The sequence below is a fragment of the Delphinus delphis genome, chromosome X, assembly GCF_949987515.2.
Source record: "Delphinus delphis chromosome X, mDelDel1.2, whole genome shotgun sequence".
NCBI lineage: Eukaryota > Metazoa > Chordata > Mammalia > Artiodactyla > Delphinidae > Delphinus > Delphinus delphis.
The window spans coordinates 82,354,234-82,371,982 of record NC_082704.1 but is presented as its reverse complement, the minus strand read 5'-3'; the positions used below and the strand labels follow the sequence as shown (position 1 = coordinate 82,371,982).

Sequence of the window (17,749 nt, the reverse complement as noted above, 5' to 3'; positions counted from 1 at the left end):
GCATTGGCAGGCAGACTCTCAACCACTGCGCCACCAGGGAAGCCCAGCAATCGCTACCTTTAAAGTCCTGTGATAATCTACATGCCAGCCAAATTGCTTCAGATATATTTCATTTCATCTTCCTTACACCGCTGCAAGGTAGGTGTATATTATCTGCTTTCCTACATTAGGAAACTGAGGCTCAAGGAGGTGAACTAACAGGTTCAAGTTTCTACAGCTAGTATTTGAACCAGGGTGACTCCCCAGTTGTGCTGTTCCACATATGCCAGCATTTCCCAAATTACAGCACACATACCACTAGTGGTATGTGACTTCTTTGGTTGAACACAGACAAATTTATTTTGTTTTGATAGCTATCCCTTTTAATATGTATTAGAAAATACATACTTATTAGCACATCTCACCCATGGTTTCACGGTTATCACTACTCAGGATGAAATGAAGTAGATAACGATATTAGACCCAAGACAACCTCAAGAAAAATACTGAGTAAACAGTACAGAAAGGCAATTTGGAAGTATCTATTAAAAACAAAAATATAAATAACCTACGATTCTGTAATTCAACTTGTAGGAATCAACCCTAGGTAAATTTTCACACACGCACACACGATGCTCCTGCGTAGTATCCTTATAACAGCAAAAACAGAAGTCTTACTGTCTATCACACGAGAAATAGGTAAATAAAATGTGGCAGAGTCACATCATGGCAATTTACATAACAATTACTAAGGGTGAACTGCATCTACATTTAGCAACATGCATATATCTCAAAAACATTGCTAAGAAAGAAAACTGCAGAATGATTCAATATACCATCTGCATTAAACACAGTATTTTCAATGAATTCATACGTAAAAGTCTTAAAACAAAGTCAAGATGGATGTACAACAGACATTATAGGAATTGAGAGGGGGAGGGGGAATGGTAGTCGAATGAAGTTAGCTTTATTTGCAACAATCTAATTTCTTAAAAAGAAAATGGATTCATGCATTACTTGGATAATTAGAACTGATTTAACTTTTAAAAAGAAAAAATGTAATATACAGATCGGACAAGGTGATGGTCTGACAGTATACATGAACAAGCAAAGACCGACCTCATGGCAGCAGACTGCACTGCCTCTGCACAGTGCCTGCAACTAATGCGGTTAGTTCCCAGAAGGAACATTACACACAGCCAGGATGCGGCCCAGGCTACCTCTCCCCTACTTCCTCACAACCCAGGTTGGGGCTTAGGCACCCAGTTATCATACATGATTGAAGCGATAGGGTTCCTTAGGTCCTCCACTTACCAGGTAAACCCCATCAATGCCCTGGAACTTTCCCAATAACCAGGGCATTCAACACTTCCCAGATTTGGAGGCTCCTTCTGTCCCTAACAACTGGGATCAGAAGCCCTCAGGGGTTAGGCATGAGAAGGCTTGGATTCTGAGGGGTTGGCACCTAGTGGGCTCCAAGCAGGGATAAGGCCTCCAGTGAGGAGTTTGACATCATTAAATCCTACGAGGTAGGTAAATACTGTTAGCCCCATTTTACAGTTGAGGAAACAGGCACAGAAAGGTCAAATGACTTGCCCAGTGTCAAGCTAGTAAGTGATAAAAAAATGGGACTAGAACTGTCCCTAGAGCCTAGGCTCTGCTCCTAGCACCCAACCAAATCCTACCAACTTGTCAAGGTCCAGCTCAAATGTGACCTCCAGGAAGCCTGGAGCTGATCATCCTCTTCTCAAATTCAAAGCACCTATACATGATTCAGCTAACCACAGGAACTCATGAACCCACTAGCATCTCCTTAGTAGGAGGGTAGAGATCATGTCTGATTCAGTTCTGTATTCCTAGCATAGAGTCTGACAAAGAGGGTGTTCAGTATGTATTTGATGAACACAGGAAATGAATGAAAGCATTAATGAGTGAATGAGGGTGGTTTCACGTAACGGCCTGAATCCTGAGGTCTGGAATAACTATGCCCAGCGCCGGGGTGCTGTCATACTAAGCTCTCTTGGAATCAAATTCAGCCTAGGCTCCTTCTAAAATGGGTCTCCAATATCTTTATTATTTTGCAAACACACCCACATGCGCACATGTGGACACATATACACACATGTACATACCACACACAAGCAAAATGCAGGGGGCCCAAGGAATCCATGATTATGGGTGACGGGGTAAGGTCCAGGGTGGCAGAAGGGGGGATGGACAGATGGCCCTGTTCAGCTCAGTTCAGCTCAGCACCTCGTTCCAGAGGTCAGGATGCTCCCTGAAGCTCAGGAATTTTTGCTCCAGAACTAACATCACCTCTGTTCCTCTTCATGCTTGACAGCAGTGCCTAAATCCCATAACTATACCAAACAGGGACAGGAGGTAGGGAAAGGTTGGGAGCCAAATATCCAGAGATTGGGAGAGGCGTAACTTAGGGATCCAGACCGGGCAGGAGGGCAGAACTACTGCTACTGCTCATTGGGGTTGGGGTTGGCATCTGGGTACTTGGTGAGGTCGAAGGTCAGGACTTTGCTGATCACACAGTCCCCTTGCTGAAGGAGGAGGGAGAAAAAGAAAAATAAAATTGTAAGGAGAGAATTAAGAGGGGTCAAGTGCCCCAGGATTGTGGGGCCTCAAACCCTCCTCCCTACATACCTGCCCAAAGCCCAGGCAATGGTTCTCTGGGTATGGGAGGATGTGCTCAGTCCCATGTGCCTTTCCTGCCTATCTCTGCACTCTCCTCCTTTTCTCTGCTGTCTGGCTGCCTCTGCCTCGCCTTTCCACCTGTCCCCAAATGCAATGGCCCTGCCCAGCTGAGCTGGCTAAGCCTCCAGGGCAGGGCTCCAACAAGCCCAGATGGCCATTCAGGACCTGAGTCCCTATGCTCCCCCACCCCTGTGCCCCTCCACTGCAGCCTTCCCTTCCTGCCCTGGGAAGTCAGGCAGGGAGTGGGGCTGGCTCCTGAGCCAGGACCGCCCTACCTCGGGGTAGACTCCAATGAGGCTCTCAGCCTTGGTGTAGAACTCCTCCTTGAGAGAAATGACGATGGCCTGGAAGTTGCAAGTCGACTGCTCCTTGATGTAATTTGCTACCTGTGGGAGGGGCCATGGAGCACTTAGCAGGGCTGAAGCCCTAACACTCCCTGTCTTATCCAGTCAGAACCAGAGGCAGATGGGGTGGGGTACGGGGCGGAGGGTTGGGGGAAGAGAGGCTGAAAGGAGGCCACTGACTAGCACAGTGCGGATGACCCTGGGCCCAGCCTCCCAGGCACAGAGAAGAGGCTGCAGGAATGGCTAGGGCGCACTCAGGAGTTGTTCCCTGAAACCCAGCCCCGACCTGGGGGCCTCCCTCCCGGGCCCCACTTTCCTTGCACCCACCTTGCCAATGTTGGTGTTATCCAGGGCAGCATCTATCTCATCCAGGACGAAGAAGGGGGCTGGCTTGTAGCTGGGAGGGAACCAGTAGGTGAGCTGACACTGATGGGGGCAGGGGCGGGGCATGACAGCCCCAGAGCCCATCATACAGGCCAGCACCCCCTTCCATTTCTTCAGAGATTAAAAAACCCAGGTCTGAATGTTGCCTGAGCCCCTAAAGCCCAATATACCAACTGAGTCCTCCTTTGCATCCAGCCCTGCGCTCCAGGATCCCACAGAACAGAAGACATGATCCTCTCTGGAGCCTCCAGGTTGGCTGGGGAGATAAAGCTGTCCTAGGCTCTGGCCATACTGACCAAGCTACCTGGAGGTCTACCCCACCCACTCACACCATGTCTCCCTGCCTCTGCACATGCTGTACCCTCTGCCTCGGAATGCCTACTGGTCTCTCTGGCTAACTTCTACTTATCCTTTGCATTTCCTGCTCAAGTGTTGGCTGCCCTTGAAAGGCTTTCCCAGATTGGGTTGGTGGCTCTCCTCTGTGCATCCACCGCTCACACGCTCACCCGGTTACAACATTTAGCTCACTGTTTGTTTACACATCTGGCTTCCAGTAGACCATGAGCTCCTCGAAGACAAAAACCATGTCTGACTCATCTGTGTCCCTAATCCCCCAACAAGGTCTGGTACAGAGCAGCCCTCAAGAAATGCTCACTGAATGATGCTGTACAATCAAGCACTAAGTTGTGGGGGGGAGTCAGATTCAAGTACTGTTGGCATTCAGGAGGGGGAGGTCAGGGTATGCCACAGTGGTTGAAGCAGGCTTCCTAGAGGAACAGGAGGAAGAGAATGAGATGTGAAGGGGTGGAAGGTGATGGCCAAGCTAGATTTGCATGAAAAGGGCTTATGAGCCAGCAACCATGTAAGCAAAAGCCTGGAGGTGGGACTGAATACATGCAGGGGAAGGCATGCTGAGTGGATGAGGTTGGATTGGGAAGACAGGTCCAGGAAACCAAGGCCAGATATGCTGTAGTCGGTAGGGAAACAGGGATTCAATCCAGAGTCCACCAGATCATCTTCACCTCGGCATAACTTTGCATATCCTTGGACCCCAGAGCCTCCAGTGGCCTCAGTACAGTCCCCACCAACTGCCCTGGAGGGGCACAGCCATACCTGTGGATGGCAAAGAGCAGTGCCAGAGCTGCTACTGTTTTTTCCCCCCCTGACAAGTTGTCCATGGGCCGGAAGCGTTTGCCAGGAGCTACACAGTTGTAGTTGATGCCATCCAAGTAGGGCTCCTCAGGGTTCTCAGGGCCCAGGAATGCCTAGGGGGAAAGGAGATGGGTCAAGAGTCTGGGTCTAGATGGGGATGAGGACAGGAAGCCTAGAGGGAAGGGCAAATGAGGATGGGTAGGGGCTAGTTGGGTAAGGGGCTCCAGCCTACCTGGGCACTGCTGTTACGGGACAGGGCCTTGTAGATCTCATCAATGTTGGTGGCCACTGATTCAAAACAGGAATTGAAGCGGTCAAAGCGTTCCTTCTTGATCTGTTCAAATGCCTGTTTGGCCTTCTTGGCTCGCTTTCGGGCTGCCTCAAACTCTGCCACAAGGGAAAGACAGGTGACCCCTCAGTACCCAGGCTCTGCCAAGGCTGAGGACCATGCCCTGGCAAAAATGACCTACAACTGACAATCCACAGAGCAGGGACATCCCACATGAAGAGGAATGCCTGCGGAGGGGCCCAGGAAGACAGTTCCACGATCACCTGTATCCAGTGGGCCAGCCACATAGTGCAAAGGAAGAAACATGGGCTCGCAGCCACATAACATGGATTCTTCCCTGGGCTCTACCAGCAACGAGCTGTGTGACCTCAGGCAGGTCACTCATTCTCTCTAAACCTCAGCAGTTTTCTACTCTATAAAACAGGTGTGATAATCCCTATTGTTTAGGGCTCTTGGGAGTTTCGAGCAAGAAAGCACGTAAAAACAGGAGCTGTTGTGATGTATAACAGGCCCTTGCCATACCTCTAGCCTCCTGCCTTCATCTTAGAACCAAGAAGAAGAGGAAACCCTTACCGTCTGAGGTTTCCTGGAACTTGTCTCGGACACTTTCCAGCTTTTCCATGGCCTTCATGTTGGGGGCAGCAATACGCTGGAGCACACTCTGCTGCTCATTCAGCTTCTGCTGCAGTGTGTTCATCTCCTGCTTGATCTCCTCCTCGGCCTGGGCATCCTGCAAATCCCAGGCCCAGCAACATCAAGAAGGGCCAGGCCCCTACAGAGATACCTGATCCGGGCGGGGGCCTGGGGACCTACTCCCACGCAGAAGGCAGGTTCTTTTTCCCTAACCCTGCTCCTCTCATCAGGTCCTGCCAACAGTAACCATTCCCACCGTCCCTAGAAATTACAGGCTGACGTCGCTTTTCTCATCTCTAGCCCTTCCCCCAGGCCCTGTCAACCTCTCCATCTCTCAGGAGGAGCAGCTGGTGGTGCCCCTCTCTGGCTCTCAGCCCAGGCCATGAGCCAGCGCCATCCCAGGGTGACCTAGAGGCTCCCACACAGGCTGGTCTGGACTCCACTTACAGCTCTACAACGAATAAGGCAACTCACGTTTTCTGCTCAGATCACCACACCTGAGCAAATTCCATTTGAACTTGGTTTTAGGTCTTATGGATATTGTGATGCATGTCTGGGCTTGTGCCTTTCTGCCACTTTTAGTCAATAAATATTTACTGAATGCCTTCCAATGCCAGGCACTGGCTACTCATATCCTGTGAGTCATGGCTCCTGTGTTCATAGAGCTCATGGACTAACAGAGGAATGCATATAAGCAAACAATCAGAACATTGTATGGTGAATACCCAAACAATGATAAACAGATGGTGACGGGTCAGCACACAAGAAGGGCACCTAACTCAGACACTGGGGCTAGGGAAGGCTTCCAGGAATATTTTTAAGCTCAGGCCCATAGGATGAATGGTGAGGACAGAGAGAAGGAACAGTCTTCTATGCAGACAGGAGTATCACATGCGAGACCAGGGTTTATTCATGGTTCATTCAAGGAAATCAAAGAAATTCAAAAAAGTAATCAACTTTAATGAACTTCAAAAGCCAAACAGGGGAATTCCCTGGCGGTCCAGTGGTTATGACTCAGCGCTTTCACTGCCCGGGCCCAGGTTCAATCCTCGATCAAGGAACTAAGACCCCACAAGCCACATAGCACAGCAGAAAAACAAAAAGGCCAAACAAATATGCAAAGGGCAATTCAACATGGCAACAGTAGCAACTGTGTGTGTGTGTGTGTGTGTGTGTGTGTGTGTGTAAGCACACACGTGCCTGTCCGCTAGGCAAAGAGACAAAGCTGGAGGCACATGAAGAAGCCCAATGATAACAGGCCTTTTAAGAAATTTGGACTTTATCCCAAGGGAGGTGAGGTACCACTGAATGATTTCAAGCACAGGAAGGACATGAATATATATATATATATATATATATATATATATTTTAGAAAAGCCTTTCTGAACATCTCTCTCTATATATATGTATGGAGTGATTCGTGGATACAGTATAAAGGTACACAATAGAATGCTATCTTTTATCTAAGAGAGGAAATGTGAATAATTTACATACAAATATATTTGTATTTTAAAAATACAACAACAACAAAAAGATAATCCAAAAACTAAAATGGTCACACATACAGGAAGGGGGGTGAAGTTGGACAGGAAAGGAAGCTAAACTTCTCTTCACATACCTTGTATTATACTTATGGTTTCAGAATCAAATGAAGAATTTACATAATTATAAAACAAAATTAAACTGAATCAAAATGTGAAAGCCACTGGGTAAAAAAACTGTTGGGGAACAAGATACTGACAAGATGCCAAAGAATCACCCTAAAGATTCCTTATTACTTACAAAGGTAAAAGTGTATGCTTAGCACTGAGATCTGGCAATTGATACCTTAACTGAGGATCAAACCTACCATCATGAATAGTGGGATACCCTAACACTATGTGCCTCCTGGCATGATGCAATATAAAGTACATAGTGGGGAGTTCCCTGGCGGTCCAGTGATTAGGACTTGGTGCTTTCACTACCATGGCCTGGGTTCAACCTCTGCTCGGGGAACTAAGATTTGGCAAGCCACGCTGCACAGCTGGCGGGGAGGGGGAGCACACAGTGAAATATTTTTGCCAAAAAATTACTTAACCCAAATCTATCAAGCCTCTAAAATAGTTCAAACTTCCAATTCATAGGAAACACAAGGTTAGGTGGAACAAATTAAACAGAGTAATGAAAGGAAACTGACATATCCATAATGTACCCATAACATATCCTGTTCTTCGAGACAACATGTAGACAGTTCAAAAGACCGATGTTATGAAAAAAAGTGAGGGGACTGTTCCACATTAAAAGAAACTAACTAAATAAAAGAAACTAAAGAGACAGAACAACCAAAAGCAATGCATGAATTTGATTGGGTCACAGCTTAAAAAAAACAAACTACTACAAAAGACACTTTGTAACAACTAGGAAAATTTGAATATGGGTGGAATATTAGACATAAAATTATTAATTTTCTTAGGTATAAAATTGAACTGTGGTTATGGAGGAGAATCCCTTGCTCCAGCATGCTGAAGAATTTAGAGTTGAAGTCTACAACTTCCTTCAAAAGGTTCAGCAAAAACAAAAAAAGTGTGCAGTACAGAGGGAGGGAGAGAGTCGAGAGATAAGAGAGAAAGCAAACTGGGAAAATGTCCATTGGTCAATCTAAGGTGAAAGGCATATGGGTGTTCAACTGTACTATTCTTTCAGTTTTTCTTGTAGGTTTGAAAAGTTTCAAAATTAAACTTGGAAAAAATAAAGGAGAATAGTAAAAAGCAAAATCCTTTAAAAATTGAAAACTAAACAAAAGAAGTCTGACTATATATTAGCTGGTTAAACACTCAGAAGATTCTTTCAAATCACTTTAAAACATAGGAACACGACTATCCATGCTCAATGAGCCATTAGCTTAATGAGCCATTAGCATCAAGGAAATCTTAAATAGCATTCAATAATTGAATTGTTACTAATAATATCTTATTATGAGTTTCTACATATATGATAGGCTAAAGTAAATATACTATTGAATACTTGCTAGAAACCAGATTTTTAGCAAGAATAATTGGAAACTCAAACATAAAATCAATGTTAAACTGTGAAAATTACAATTTCAATTGGAAGTATCAATATGAACTCATGATACATTTTTCCCTCAAATAAAAAATGCATTTTGTAGCCCAGTCTACTGAAAAGTTCTAGAAGCACCGAGCAACCAAGCAGTCATGAACATTCCAGTGTCCAGATGGTAGTTGCTAAATAATAGCATTCCCTACTAAAAGAAGTCAGAGCTTCTCAGAGAAATGGCTAATTCCAGATCTGGGGTGGGAAACGTAAAGGATGAGCCTGGACATACCAGAAAGCAAGGAAGATATCAAAGACTACAAGAGGGGACTTCCCTGGTGGTCCAGTGGTTAAGAATCTGCCTTCCAATACGGGGGGGCGGGTTCAATCCCTGGTCAGGGAACTAAGATCTCACATGCCACGCGGCACAGCCAAAAAAAAAAAAAAAAAGACTACAAGAGTTGTGTCAAAATTATTCAGAAGCCAACTTGAACGAGTTCCCACTGGCCGAAGATACAACACCTTTATGCAATGAGAAGGATAATAACCACAAGAGTGCAACACATCAAATGTGTTTAAATCCTTAAGTTCATAATAACATGAAAACAACTCAGTGGACAAATCTTGAGAATGCCAAAGAACCAACTCATTATTTTATAAACTGGTAAGTAAAGGGAAAGAATCAAGCCATATATCCTGCCTTTCCTATACAAACTACCTCAGGGTAACCAAATAATTGACGGAGGAAATCTCTTTACAGTATTCCAGCTAATAAAGAAATGATAGAATAAGATGACCATTTTGCAACCCCTGACAAATTATGTAATGGATCTAGGCAATAATCATCATGGCTGCAAGCCACACAAAAAGAGCCAATGACCAGACATTATAAACCTCCTGATGGAAGTAATGACGTCATATGAAGTAGTCTTGACCAAAATAAACCCCAAAACTTGAATCTAATCAAACCTCTAGATCTGAGCTGTCCAATACAGTGGTCACAAGCCACATGTTACTACTGAGCATGAAAAATGCAGCTGGTGTGACTGAGGAACTAAAGTTTTAATTTTACTGAATGCTAGCTAATTTAAATTTAAAAACTGATACTCAATTCAGTTACTACAAAACTTCTAAGTATATTTGGAACAACTTGGGTATGTGGTTCTCCTTTTTCAATTGTAAATTTTAGGATATCTAAATACAGATCAAGTATTTCTGAGTAAAATTTAGCATCCAAATTGAGATGTGCTGGAAGCTTAAAATAGATAATGAATTTTGAAGACTTAGTACAGAGATGGTTAAATTTCTCATCAATAATTTTTATACTGTTTACACATTGAAATGATCATTCTTTTGGATATACTCGGTTAAACAAAATATAGTATTAAACTAAATTTCATGTTTTAAAAGTTACACATGTGGGCGATACTGTATCTCTATTGAACAACACTAATCTACATCTAACTACCCACTTACAGGAACTATGGGGGACAGCAGAACTTATTTCTGGGGGAACATTTTAAAAACCACAGGATACAATCAACAAAGTACAGAATGTAGAAAATCCTTCAGGAGAAATGAGCGAATTTCTTCAACAACAGTAAATATTGCAGAGAAAAATAAAAACAGACAGAGGGGGAACTTTTAGATTAAATGAGACTTAGGAGACATCATCAACCAATCACTATATCAATCATCTATCTCTCTTTCATCTTACTTGACTCCCAGTTCAAGCAAGCAAACTGTGAGTGTGTGTGGATAACAACCAGGGAAATGTGAATACTAATCATAATATTATTATTAAGGAATTATATAATAATATATAACTCCAATGTTAAGTAATTGGGTTTTTTGTATGATAATGATTCTAAATATTTTTAAGAATTTTCTCTTATAGAGATACATTCTGAAATATTTACAAATGAAATGACATGGTGGCCAGAATTTTTTAAATAACCTGGGGGTGGGAAGGGGAGGATGGAGTGTGGGGGGGTGCATATGAAACAAGTTTGGCCATGAGTTGCTAACTGCTAAAACTGGTGATGGCCACATGAGACAGCACTGTACTATTTTACTTCTGCATATGAAATTTTCCATAATAAAAAATCTAATAAGAACAATAGCAAAACTCAACTTGAAGTGGCTCCCTCTGGCCAAGAATGGGACAATTTGAATATCAAAAAGAAAAATGACTCCAAATAGACTGAAACATACCAAAAGACATTTAAACACTTAAGTTGATAATAAATATAAATTAGAAACCTCACTGGTCACTAACTTTAAAGGTTACAAAGATAACCAACTCATTCTGAAAGCTGGTAAATAAAGGCAAAGAATTAAGTATTTATTCTACCTTTTCTGTACTAACTGAATTTCAAGGGAACTAAACAGTTGATGTGAGAAAGTTCTTTTTTAGAAATCAAATTAATAAATGTAGGAGGAATGAAAGAATCAGAAAATTACCATTTTGCAGCCCTTAATAGATGTAGGCAATGATCGTTCATTAATAGCTGCTAAAACCAGCTGTGAAAGGCTGATAGGGAACTTTATAAGATTGATGGGGCTAACAACACCTGAACATGGTGATCATGATTGTTTTTCCTTTTTTAACTTTACATTACGTAAATTTTTAAACATTCACAGAAATGCAGAGAATAATACAATGAACCCCACGTACCCAGCTTCAATAATTATCAACTCATGGCCAATACTCTGCCATCTATACCCAATTTCTTTCTATATTCAACTATTTTAAACCAAATCTCAAATGTTTCATCCATAAATACTTCAGTATGTACCTCTAAAACAGGGTTTCTGCATCTCAGCACTAATGATATTTTGAGCCAAATAATTTGTTGTTGTGGGGGCTGTCCTTTGTGCACTGTAGGATGTTTAGCAGCATCCCTGTTGTCTACCCACTGGATACTGGTAGCAACCTCTGCCCCAGTTGCGACAACTAGCTGTGACAAGAGTATCTCCAGACATTACCAAATGTCCCCTGGGGAGGCAAAATCTACCCCACCCATTGAGAACCACTGTTGTAAAAGGTAAGGACATTTTAAAAATAAAACCACAATACCATTATCACCTAAAGATATTAACAGCAATTCCTGAACATCATAAACTATCTGGTCAGTGTTCAAATCATCCCAATTGTGTTAACATAAAAATTTTTTTACAGGTTTTTTTCAAAGCAGGTTCCAAATAAGGTGCCCACATTACAATTGGCTGATACGTCTCTTAAATCTCATTTAATCTATAAATTCCCCTGCCTCTCTTTTCTTTGCAATGGATTCAAGGGAAGGCCACACATTGTAATTGGTTGATTTGTCTCATAAGCCTATAAAAGTTCTCCCTTTCTGTTCATTTCTTTCTTCCCATTTATTTATGGAAGAGACCAGGTCTTTTGTCCTTTAGAGTTTCCCACAGTCTAGATTTAGTTAACTGCGTCCCTGTGCTTTTACTTAACATGTTCCTCTGGCACCAGTGTTTCATATAATTGGTGGACATAAAAGCTTAATCAGATCCTTGTTTGAGTTTTTGGCAAGAATATTTCATAGGTAGTGTTGAGCATTCATCAATCTTACCATTACAAAGACAGAGAGAACTGACATTCAGTGTCTACTGATGCGATGCAAAAGGAAGTTCATGAGTACATGGTACCACTTATGATATATTCTTGCCAAAAATAAAAAATGAATCTGAATCCAATCAAACCACAGATTTAACTACCAGTTTATAGGAAACACAAGGATGGAAGAACATGTTAAAAAACATCATGGGACACAATCAGCCAAATTCAGAGTATAGAAAATTGTACAAGACCAATGACCCAGTTTCTTCCATAAATAGCAAGAAAAAAATAAAAAGGGATAAAAAAATGTTATAGACCATAAGAGACCAACTTTAACACATGGACCTCACTTGAATCCTGATTTAAACACAGAAATTTTTTTTTTTTTTTTTTTTTTTTTGCGGTATGCGGGCCTCTCACTGTTGTGGCCTCTCCCGTTGCGGAGCACAGCCTCCGGACGCGCAGGCTCAGCGGCCATGGCTCACGGGCCCAGCCGCTCCGCGGCATGTGGGATCTTCCCGGACTGGGGCACGAACCCGTGTCCCCTGCGTCGGCAGGCGGACTCTCAACCACTGCACCACCAGGGAAGCCCAGAAAAAATATTTTTTAAAAAGATATTTATGGGACATTCATGGAAATCTAAACATTTATTGAATATCAGGTGACATTACAGAGTTAGTGCTAATTTTTTGGTATAATATCATGGTTACATTTTTTAAAAAGGAGTCCTAGAGATATATACTGAGGTAATTATGAATGGAATATCTAGAATTTGATTTAAAATGTGCCAATCAGGAGGGGGAAGGGTATAAAAAACAGGATTGACCATATGTTGCTAATTATTGAAGCTGGATGATGGGTACCTGGGGTTCATTGTATCATTCTCTCTACTTCTGTATCTGTTTGAAATTTTCCATAATAAAAAAGTTAAAAAAAAAAAAATCAAGTCCCCCTGCCTGGCTATAAGGAAAGACTGGAAAGCATCAGAAACTATTTAGAAGGCTCCTACAGTAGTCCATGTGAGTGGTGAAAGCAGCCTGAACTACAGAGACAGTGGAAACAGAGAAAAGTAGAATTCAGTAGATATCTGGAAGGTAGAATTGACAGGGCTTGGTAATTCACTGAATATGCAAAGTGAGAGAGAGAGTTAAGGACAAGGCTCAGATTTCTGGTTTGAACCTGGGGCTGGCACTGAAGAGAAGAGGCCGATTTGGGGAGGAAGGCTGGGGTTTGAGGTACCTGTGGGCCCTAGCACAGAGATGGCAGCTGAAGCCAGGGGAGTAGAGGAGACACCCAGGATGAGAGCACGCCAAATGAGAAGGAAAGGATGCCTGGGACAGAGCCCTGAGGAACCCCCGAGGTCTATCTGTTCACTGTACAGGAGCCTGTTCTCCGTGTATCTGGGCTGAGATGTGTACACAGGTGGAAGGGGAAGACTGGCAACAGGCAGGGATGGGGGCAGCTGGGGGTGGAGGCGGAAGATGTGCCTGTGTCTGTGTGTGCATATTGGGGGAAGCCATGGATCACAACTCCACCCCGCCCCGCCTTGCCAGCTCGCCCCTCTTTCCAGACATGGTCTGTCTCCACAGGGCCCCCAGATGAGCTGACCCTCTCTCTGGACAGCTGGGAGGATGTACCCACTCCCCGAGGCTGAGCCTCACCTTCAGATCCTCACACAGGTCGCCGTAGTCAATCTCGATGAGGGCCTCTCGTGCATAGATATTGGAAGTTCGTTGGGAGCCACTCACTGAATCCTCCCCCTGGGAGCTACCCTGCAATGGCGAGAGGGAGAGTCAAATGGACCCGAATGGCCATAAGAGCACTTGCTCCTCTAGAGGGGGCTGAGGGGCTCCTTTGCAGCCTTCGATGTCTTTGAGAAGCACCTTGCTAGAAAGTACTTGTGGCAAAAGGAAAAGCAGCTCTGACAGCAGAAAGATCTGAGTTCAAAATTGGGCTCTACCGCTGACTAACCGTGTGACCCTGGGCAAGCCATGCTGTTGCTTGAATCCTCATTTAAACACACAAACCCTCATCTGTAACACAGGACGATGCCTGCCTGGCAGGGCTGTGCTTAGGATTAGGAGTAATTATATCACATGCTACCATGATGCCTGGCACACTGCCAGTGTTCAAAATATTTTGCTGAATTAAATGGAAATGCTATTTGGGAAGAAAGGAGGGAGAAAGACATGTGGGACTGAAATACATGTTCAGGTCAAAGACAAGATATCTGCAAACCTCCTCTCAGTTAACATTCCCACCCCCTTGCTACCAAGCTTCACTTCCAGTGGATAAAATGCCTTGGCTCTTCTATTGGCTGGTGTCCCTCCCTTTCCCATAACTAAGCTTCATCACCTCTGTATTGCTAATGTCCCTTACCCAACTCTCTCTTGGCCAACCTCCCTCACTGCAGCTAAGTTACCATCCCTCAGGTCCCTCAATTCCACCTTCCTTTGCTCTTGGCTAATGTCCCTCAATTCCCACTCCTACCAGTATCCATCACCTGCTGGAACTATCTTAGCTCAAGTCCCTAAGGTTAATGAATGACTTCCTCTTCTCCTGGCTTACCTCCCTCACCACCTACTGACATGCAGCCCTACCCCCAACAACTTCCCTCTCACACCAAGGCTATTACCTTTCACCTCACCTGCCTTCACAGCCTCACCCTGCCTCATCTCCCCTGCATCCCTCCTTTTGTCTCTCACCACCTGCAACCACCATCCTTTTCTCTCTCTCACCTGCCCTCCCTAGCCACCTTCATCCCCCATTCCTGGTTATGGTATTCACAGCCCACACCCACCACCAGCCTTAATACTCACCTCTTCCTGACTAATATCGTCCATGGTGCCCTTAGACAGTGGCAACTTGATGTCCTGCATCTTGCAGGCCTGTAGCAGGTTGTGGCGGTCACTGCGTTTCTGTTCAAGCTTGGTCTCAATGGCTGTCACCTCCTTCTGTAAATGGGTCATTTCCCTAAGAAGATCCAAGGAGATAGGTGAGACCCAAATCCAGCAAGCTGCCCATACTACGTACTTCCCCCAGGCCCAGGCCTGAACCCACTCACTTGTTGGCGCCCCCCAGTTTCTTACGAATCTCCTCCATCTCATGGTTCTTGTCATTCACCTCTGACTTCTTGGCCAGGTGCTGATTCTTCAGGTCTTGTAGCTGGGCCATGGTCTCATCTATGATCTTCATGTGTCTTTGTTCCTCCTGGTCCCAGCACGGTGAACAGGACAAGAAGTGAAGGCTTTCCCCAGCTCACCTTGGGATCTTCTCCCATTGTCCCCACCCTTTCCACCAGACAGTTTGCTGGAATCTGTCTTCAATGAGCTCTGCTTTTACAAACCCCATCACCCCTCTGAGTTCTTTTACCTTCTTCCAAATTATTTTGTTGACCTCTCCTTACCCCAATATACAAGTTGCCTGCTGTAGAAAACTTCAAAGTATAGGAAAAGTATGAAGTAGGAGGAAAATAAGAAATTACTTGTAATCCCACCAGCCAGAGAGAATCAATTAACATTTAGCCTATTTCCCCTCAGCATTACTTATGGACAGGTCTACATAGTTGAGACTAGATTGTAATTAAAAGTCTATATTCTGACTTAATGTTATTTAAGCATCTTTTCCACACCAAGACTACTGTCATGAGCAATAACATCAATGTTTTTAAAACACCCACAAAAACAATACTGTGTACTTTCCATGAGTACATATATATGAATGCAAAAGTATTTAAGTAGGGCTTCCCTGGTGGTGCAGTGGTTGAGAGTCTGCCTGCCGATGCAGGGGACACGGGTTCGTGCCCCGGTCCGGGAAGATCCCACATGCCACGGAGCGGCTGAGCCCGTGAGCCATGGCCGCTGAGCCTGCGCGTCCGGAGCCTGTGCTCCGCAACGGGAGAGGCCACAACAGTGAGAGGCCCGCATACCACAAAAAAAAAAAAATTAAAAAAAAAAAAGTATTTAAGTAAATGCCTATAAGGTCTGGAAGAATACACCCTACGTGAGATTAGCCCCAGGAAGAGTAAGGGGACTGGGATTGAGAGTGGTCAGTCAAAGGGGACTGTCATCTTACCTATTATGTTCTGATTTTTTTTTAAAGGAGAATGTTTTCATTTTGATCTGAAAGTCACAGAAGGGGACATATCTGCAACTTCCTCTCAAATGGCTCATAAGAAATAATATACAGGGCTTCCCTGGTGGCACAGTGGTTAAGAGTCCGCCTGCCAACGCAAGGCACACGGGTTCAAGCCCTGGTCCGGGAAGATCCCACATGCCGCAGAGCAACTAAGCCCATGTGCCACAACTACTGAGCCTGTGCTCTAGAGCCCAGGAGCCACAACTACTGAGCCCGTGTGCCACAACTACTGAAGCCTGCTCCCCTAGAGCCTGTGCTTCACACCAAGAGAAGCCACCACAATGAGAAGCCCACGCACCGCAACGAAGAGCAGCCCCTGCTTGCCACAACTAGAGAAAGCCCATGTGCAGCAATGAAGACCCAAAGCAGCCAAAATATTAAGAAAATAATAATAATAATTTTTTAAAAATTAAAAAATAAACAACCTGGGGGACCTCCCTGGTGGTGCAGTGGATAAGACTTCACACTCCCAATGCAGGGGGCCTGGGTTCAATCCCTGTTCAGGGAACTAGATACTACACGCATGCCGCAACTAAGTTCGCATGCCAGAACTAAGGAGCCCGCCTGCTGCAACTAAGACCCGGCACAACCAAATAAATAAATAAATAAATAACAAAACAAAAAACAAAAACATCAACCTATGTGCCAGCATTTTGGATTTCCTCATGTATTACTGAGGAGAAATGTATTCTGAAGACTCTCAATGCATGGTGCCATATGGCCTAAGAATGCTGGTTTTGTGCATCATGGCCAGTATCCTTTTTTAAAAAAAAAAAAATCTTGGGTGATGTGATAGGAAACAAATTACACATAATTGTTTTAATTTGCATTCCTTTGATTTCTACTAAGGCTAAATTATATATACGTGTTTATGGGTTATTTGAATCTCTTCTTGAACTGTTTGTGCCACTTACTCATTTTTTCTCCCTATTTAGGTCTTGGTGTTTTTCTTATTTAGAAGAGGGCTTTATAAAGTATGGATATTATCTCTTCCAATTTTTCCTCTTAGCTTTTAGTTTAGTTTTTCATGGTCTCCTTCCTTACCTTTTTGAGCTTTTCTATCTCATTTTCATCTTTTTTCACTGTCTGCTCCCACATGTGTACTTTATCCTGGTCCTCCTTCAGTTGGTTCTTTTCAAAATCCAATTGGATGCCCAAGCGAGTCTTCTGATTCTCGAACTCCAAACTGTGGGGAGAAAGGAGAACTAGGCCTAGGGCACAGGGACACAGTTACTGCTGAATTTTAGTCACCACTCAGCTCATCCACATAAAACTGTCCCCTGAAGTTACAGAACTAAGTTCCTTGGCCTCGCTTTGTAGATATGGCACAAGGCAGAGGAGATTGGGCCAAACTCCATGAATCCTCCTTTAAACACTGGAGCCTCCATTCTGAGTTCCTAGAAGGAGGCACAAAAAGGTCCACCTGAACCCACCAGCTATGATAATTCCTATTTATTAAGCTTCTATGTAATTTACATACATTACCTCTAATCCTCTAATGAACAGCTCCACAAGAAG

The 17,749-nt window shown here is 44.0% G+C and overlaps 1 protein-coding gene across 1 annotated transcript in view; it reads right to left on the bottom strand.

Annotated features, from left to right (window-relative positions):
• Positions 1-362: 362 nt before the first annotated feature.
• Positions 363-17,749, bottom strand: part of SMC1A (structural maintenance of chromosomes 1A) — a 33,932-nt gene continuing 16,545 nt past the window's right edge. The window contains exons 16-25 of the mRNA XM_060002702.1: positions 17,276-17,417; positions 15,159-15,304; positions 14,914-15,067; positions 13,756-13,866; positions 5,428-5,584; positions 4,798-4,952; positions 4,527-4,678; positions 3,357-3,426; positions 2,961-3,071; positions 363-2,531 (exon numbers count right to left, since the gene is read on the bottom strand). Of these exons, the coding sequence (XP_059858685.1) occupies positions 2,448-2,531; positions 2,961-3,071; positions 3,357-3,426; positions 4,527-4,678; positions 4,798-4,952; positions 5,428-5,584; positions 13,756-13,866; positions 14,914-15,067; positions 15,159-15,304; positions 17,276-17,417 (1,282 nt within the window). The 3' untranslated portion in view covers positions 363-2,447. The remainder of the gene's footprint in view (positions 2,532-2,960; positions 3,072-3,356; positions 3,427-4,526; positions 4,679-4,797; positions 4,953-5,427; positions 5,585-13,755; positions 13,867-14,913; positions 15,068-15,158; positions 15,305-17,275; positions 17,418-17,749) is intronic.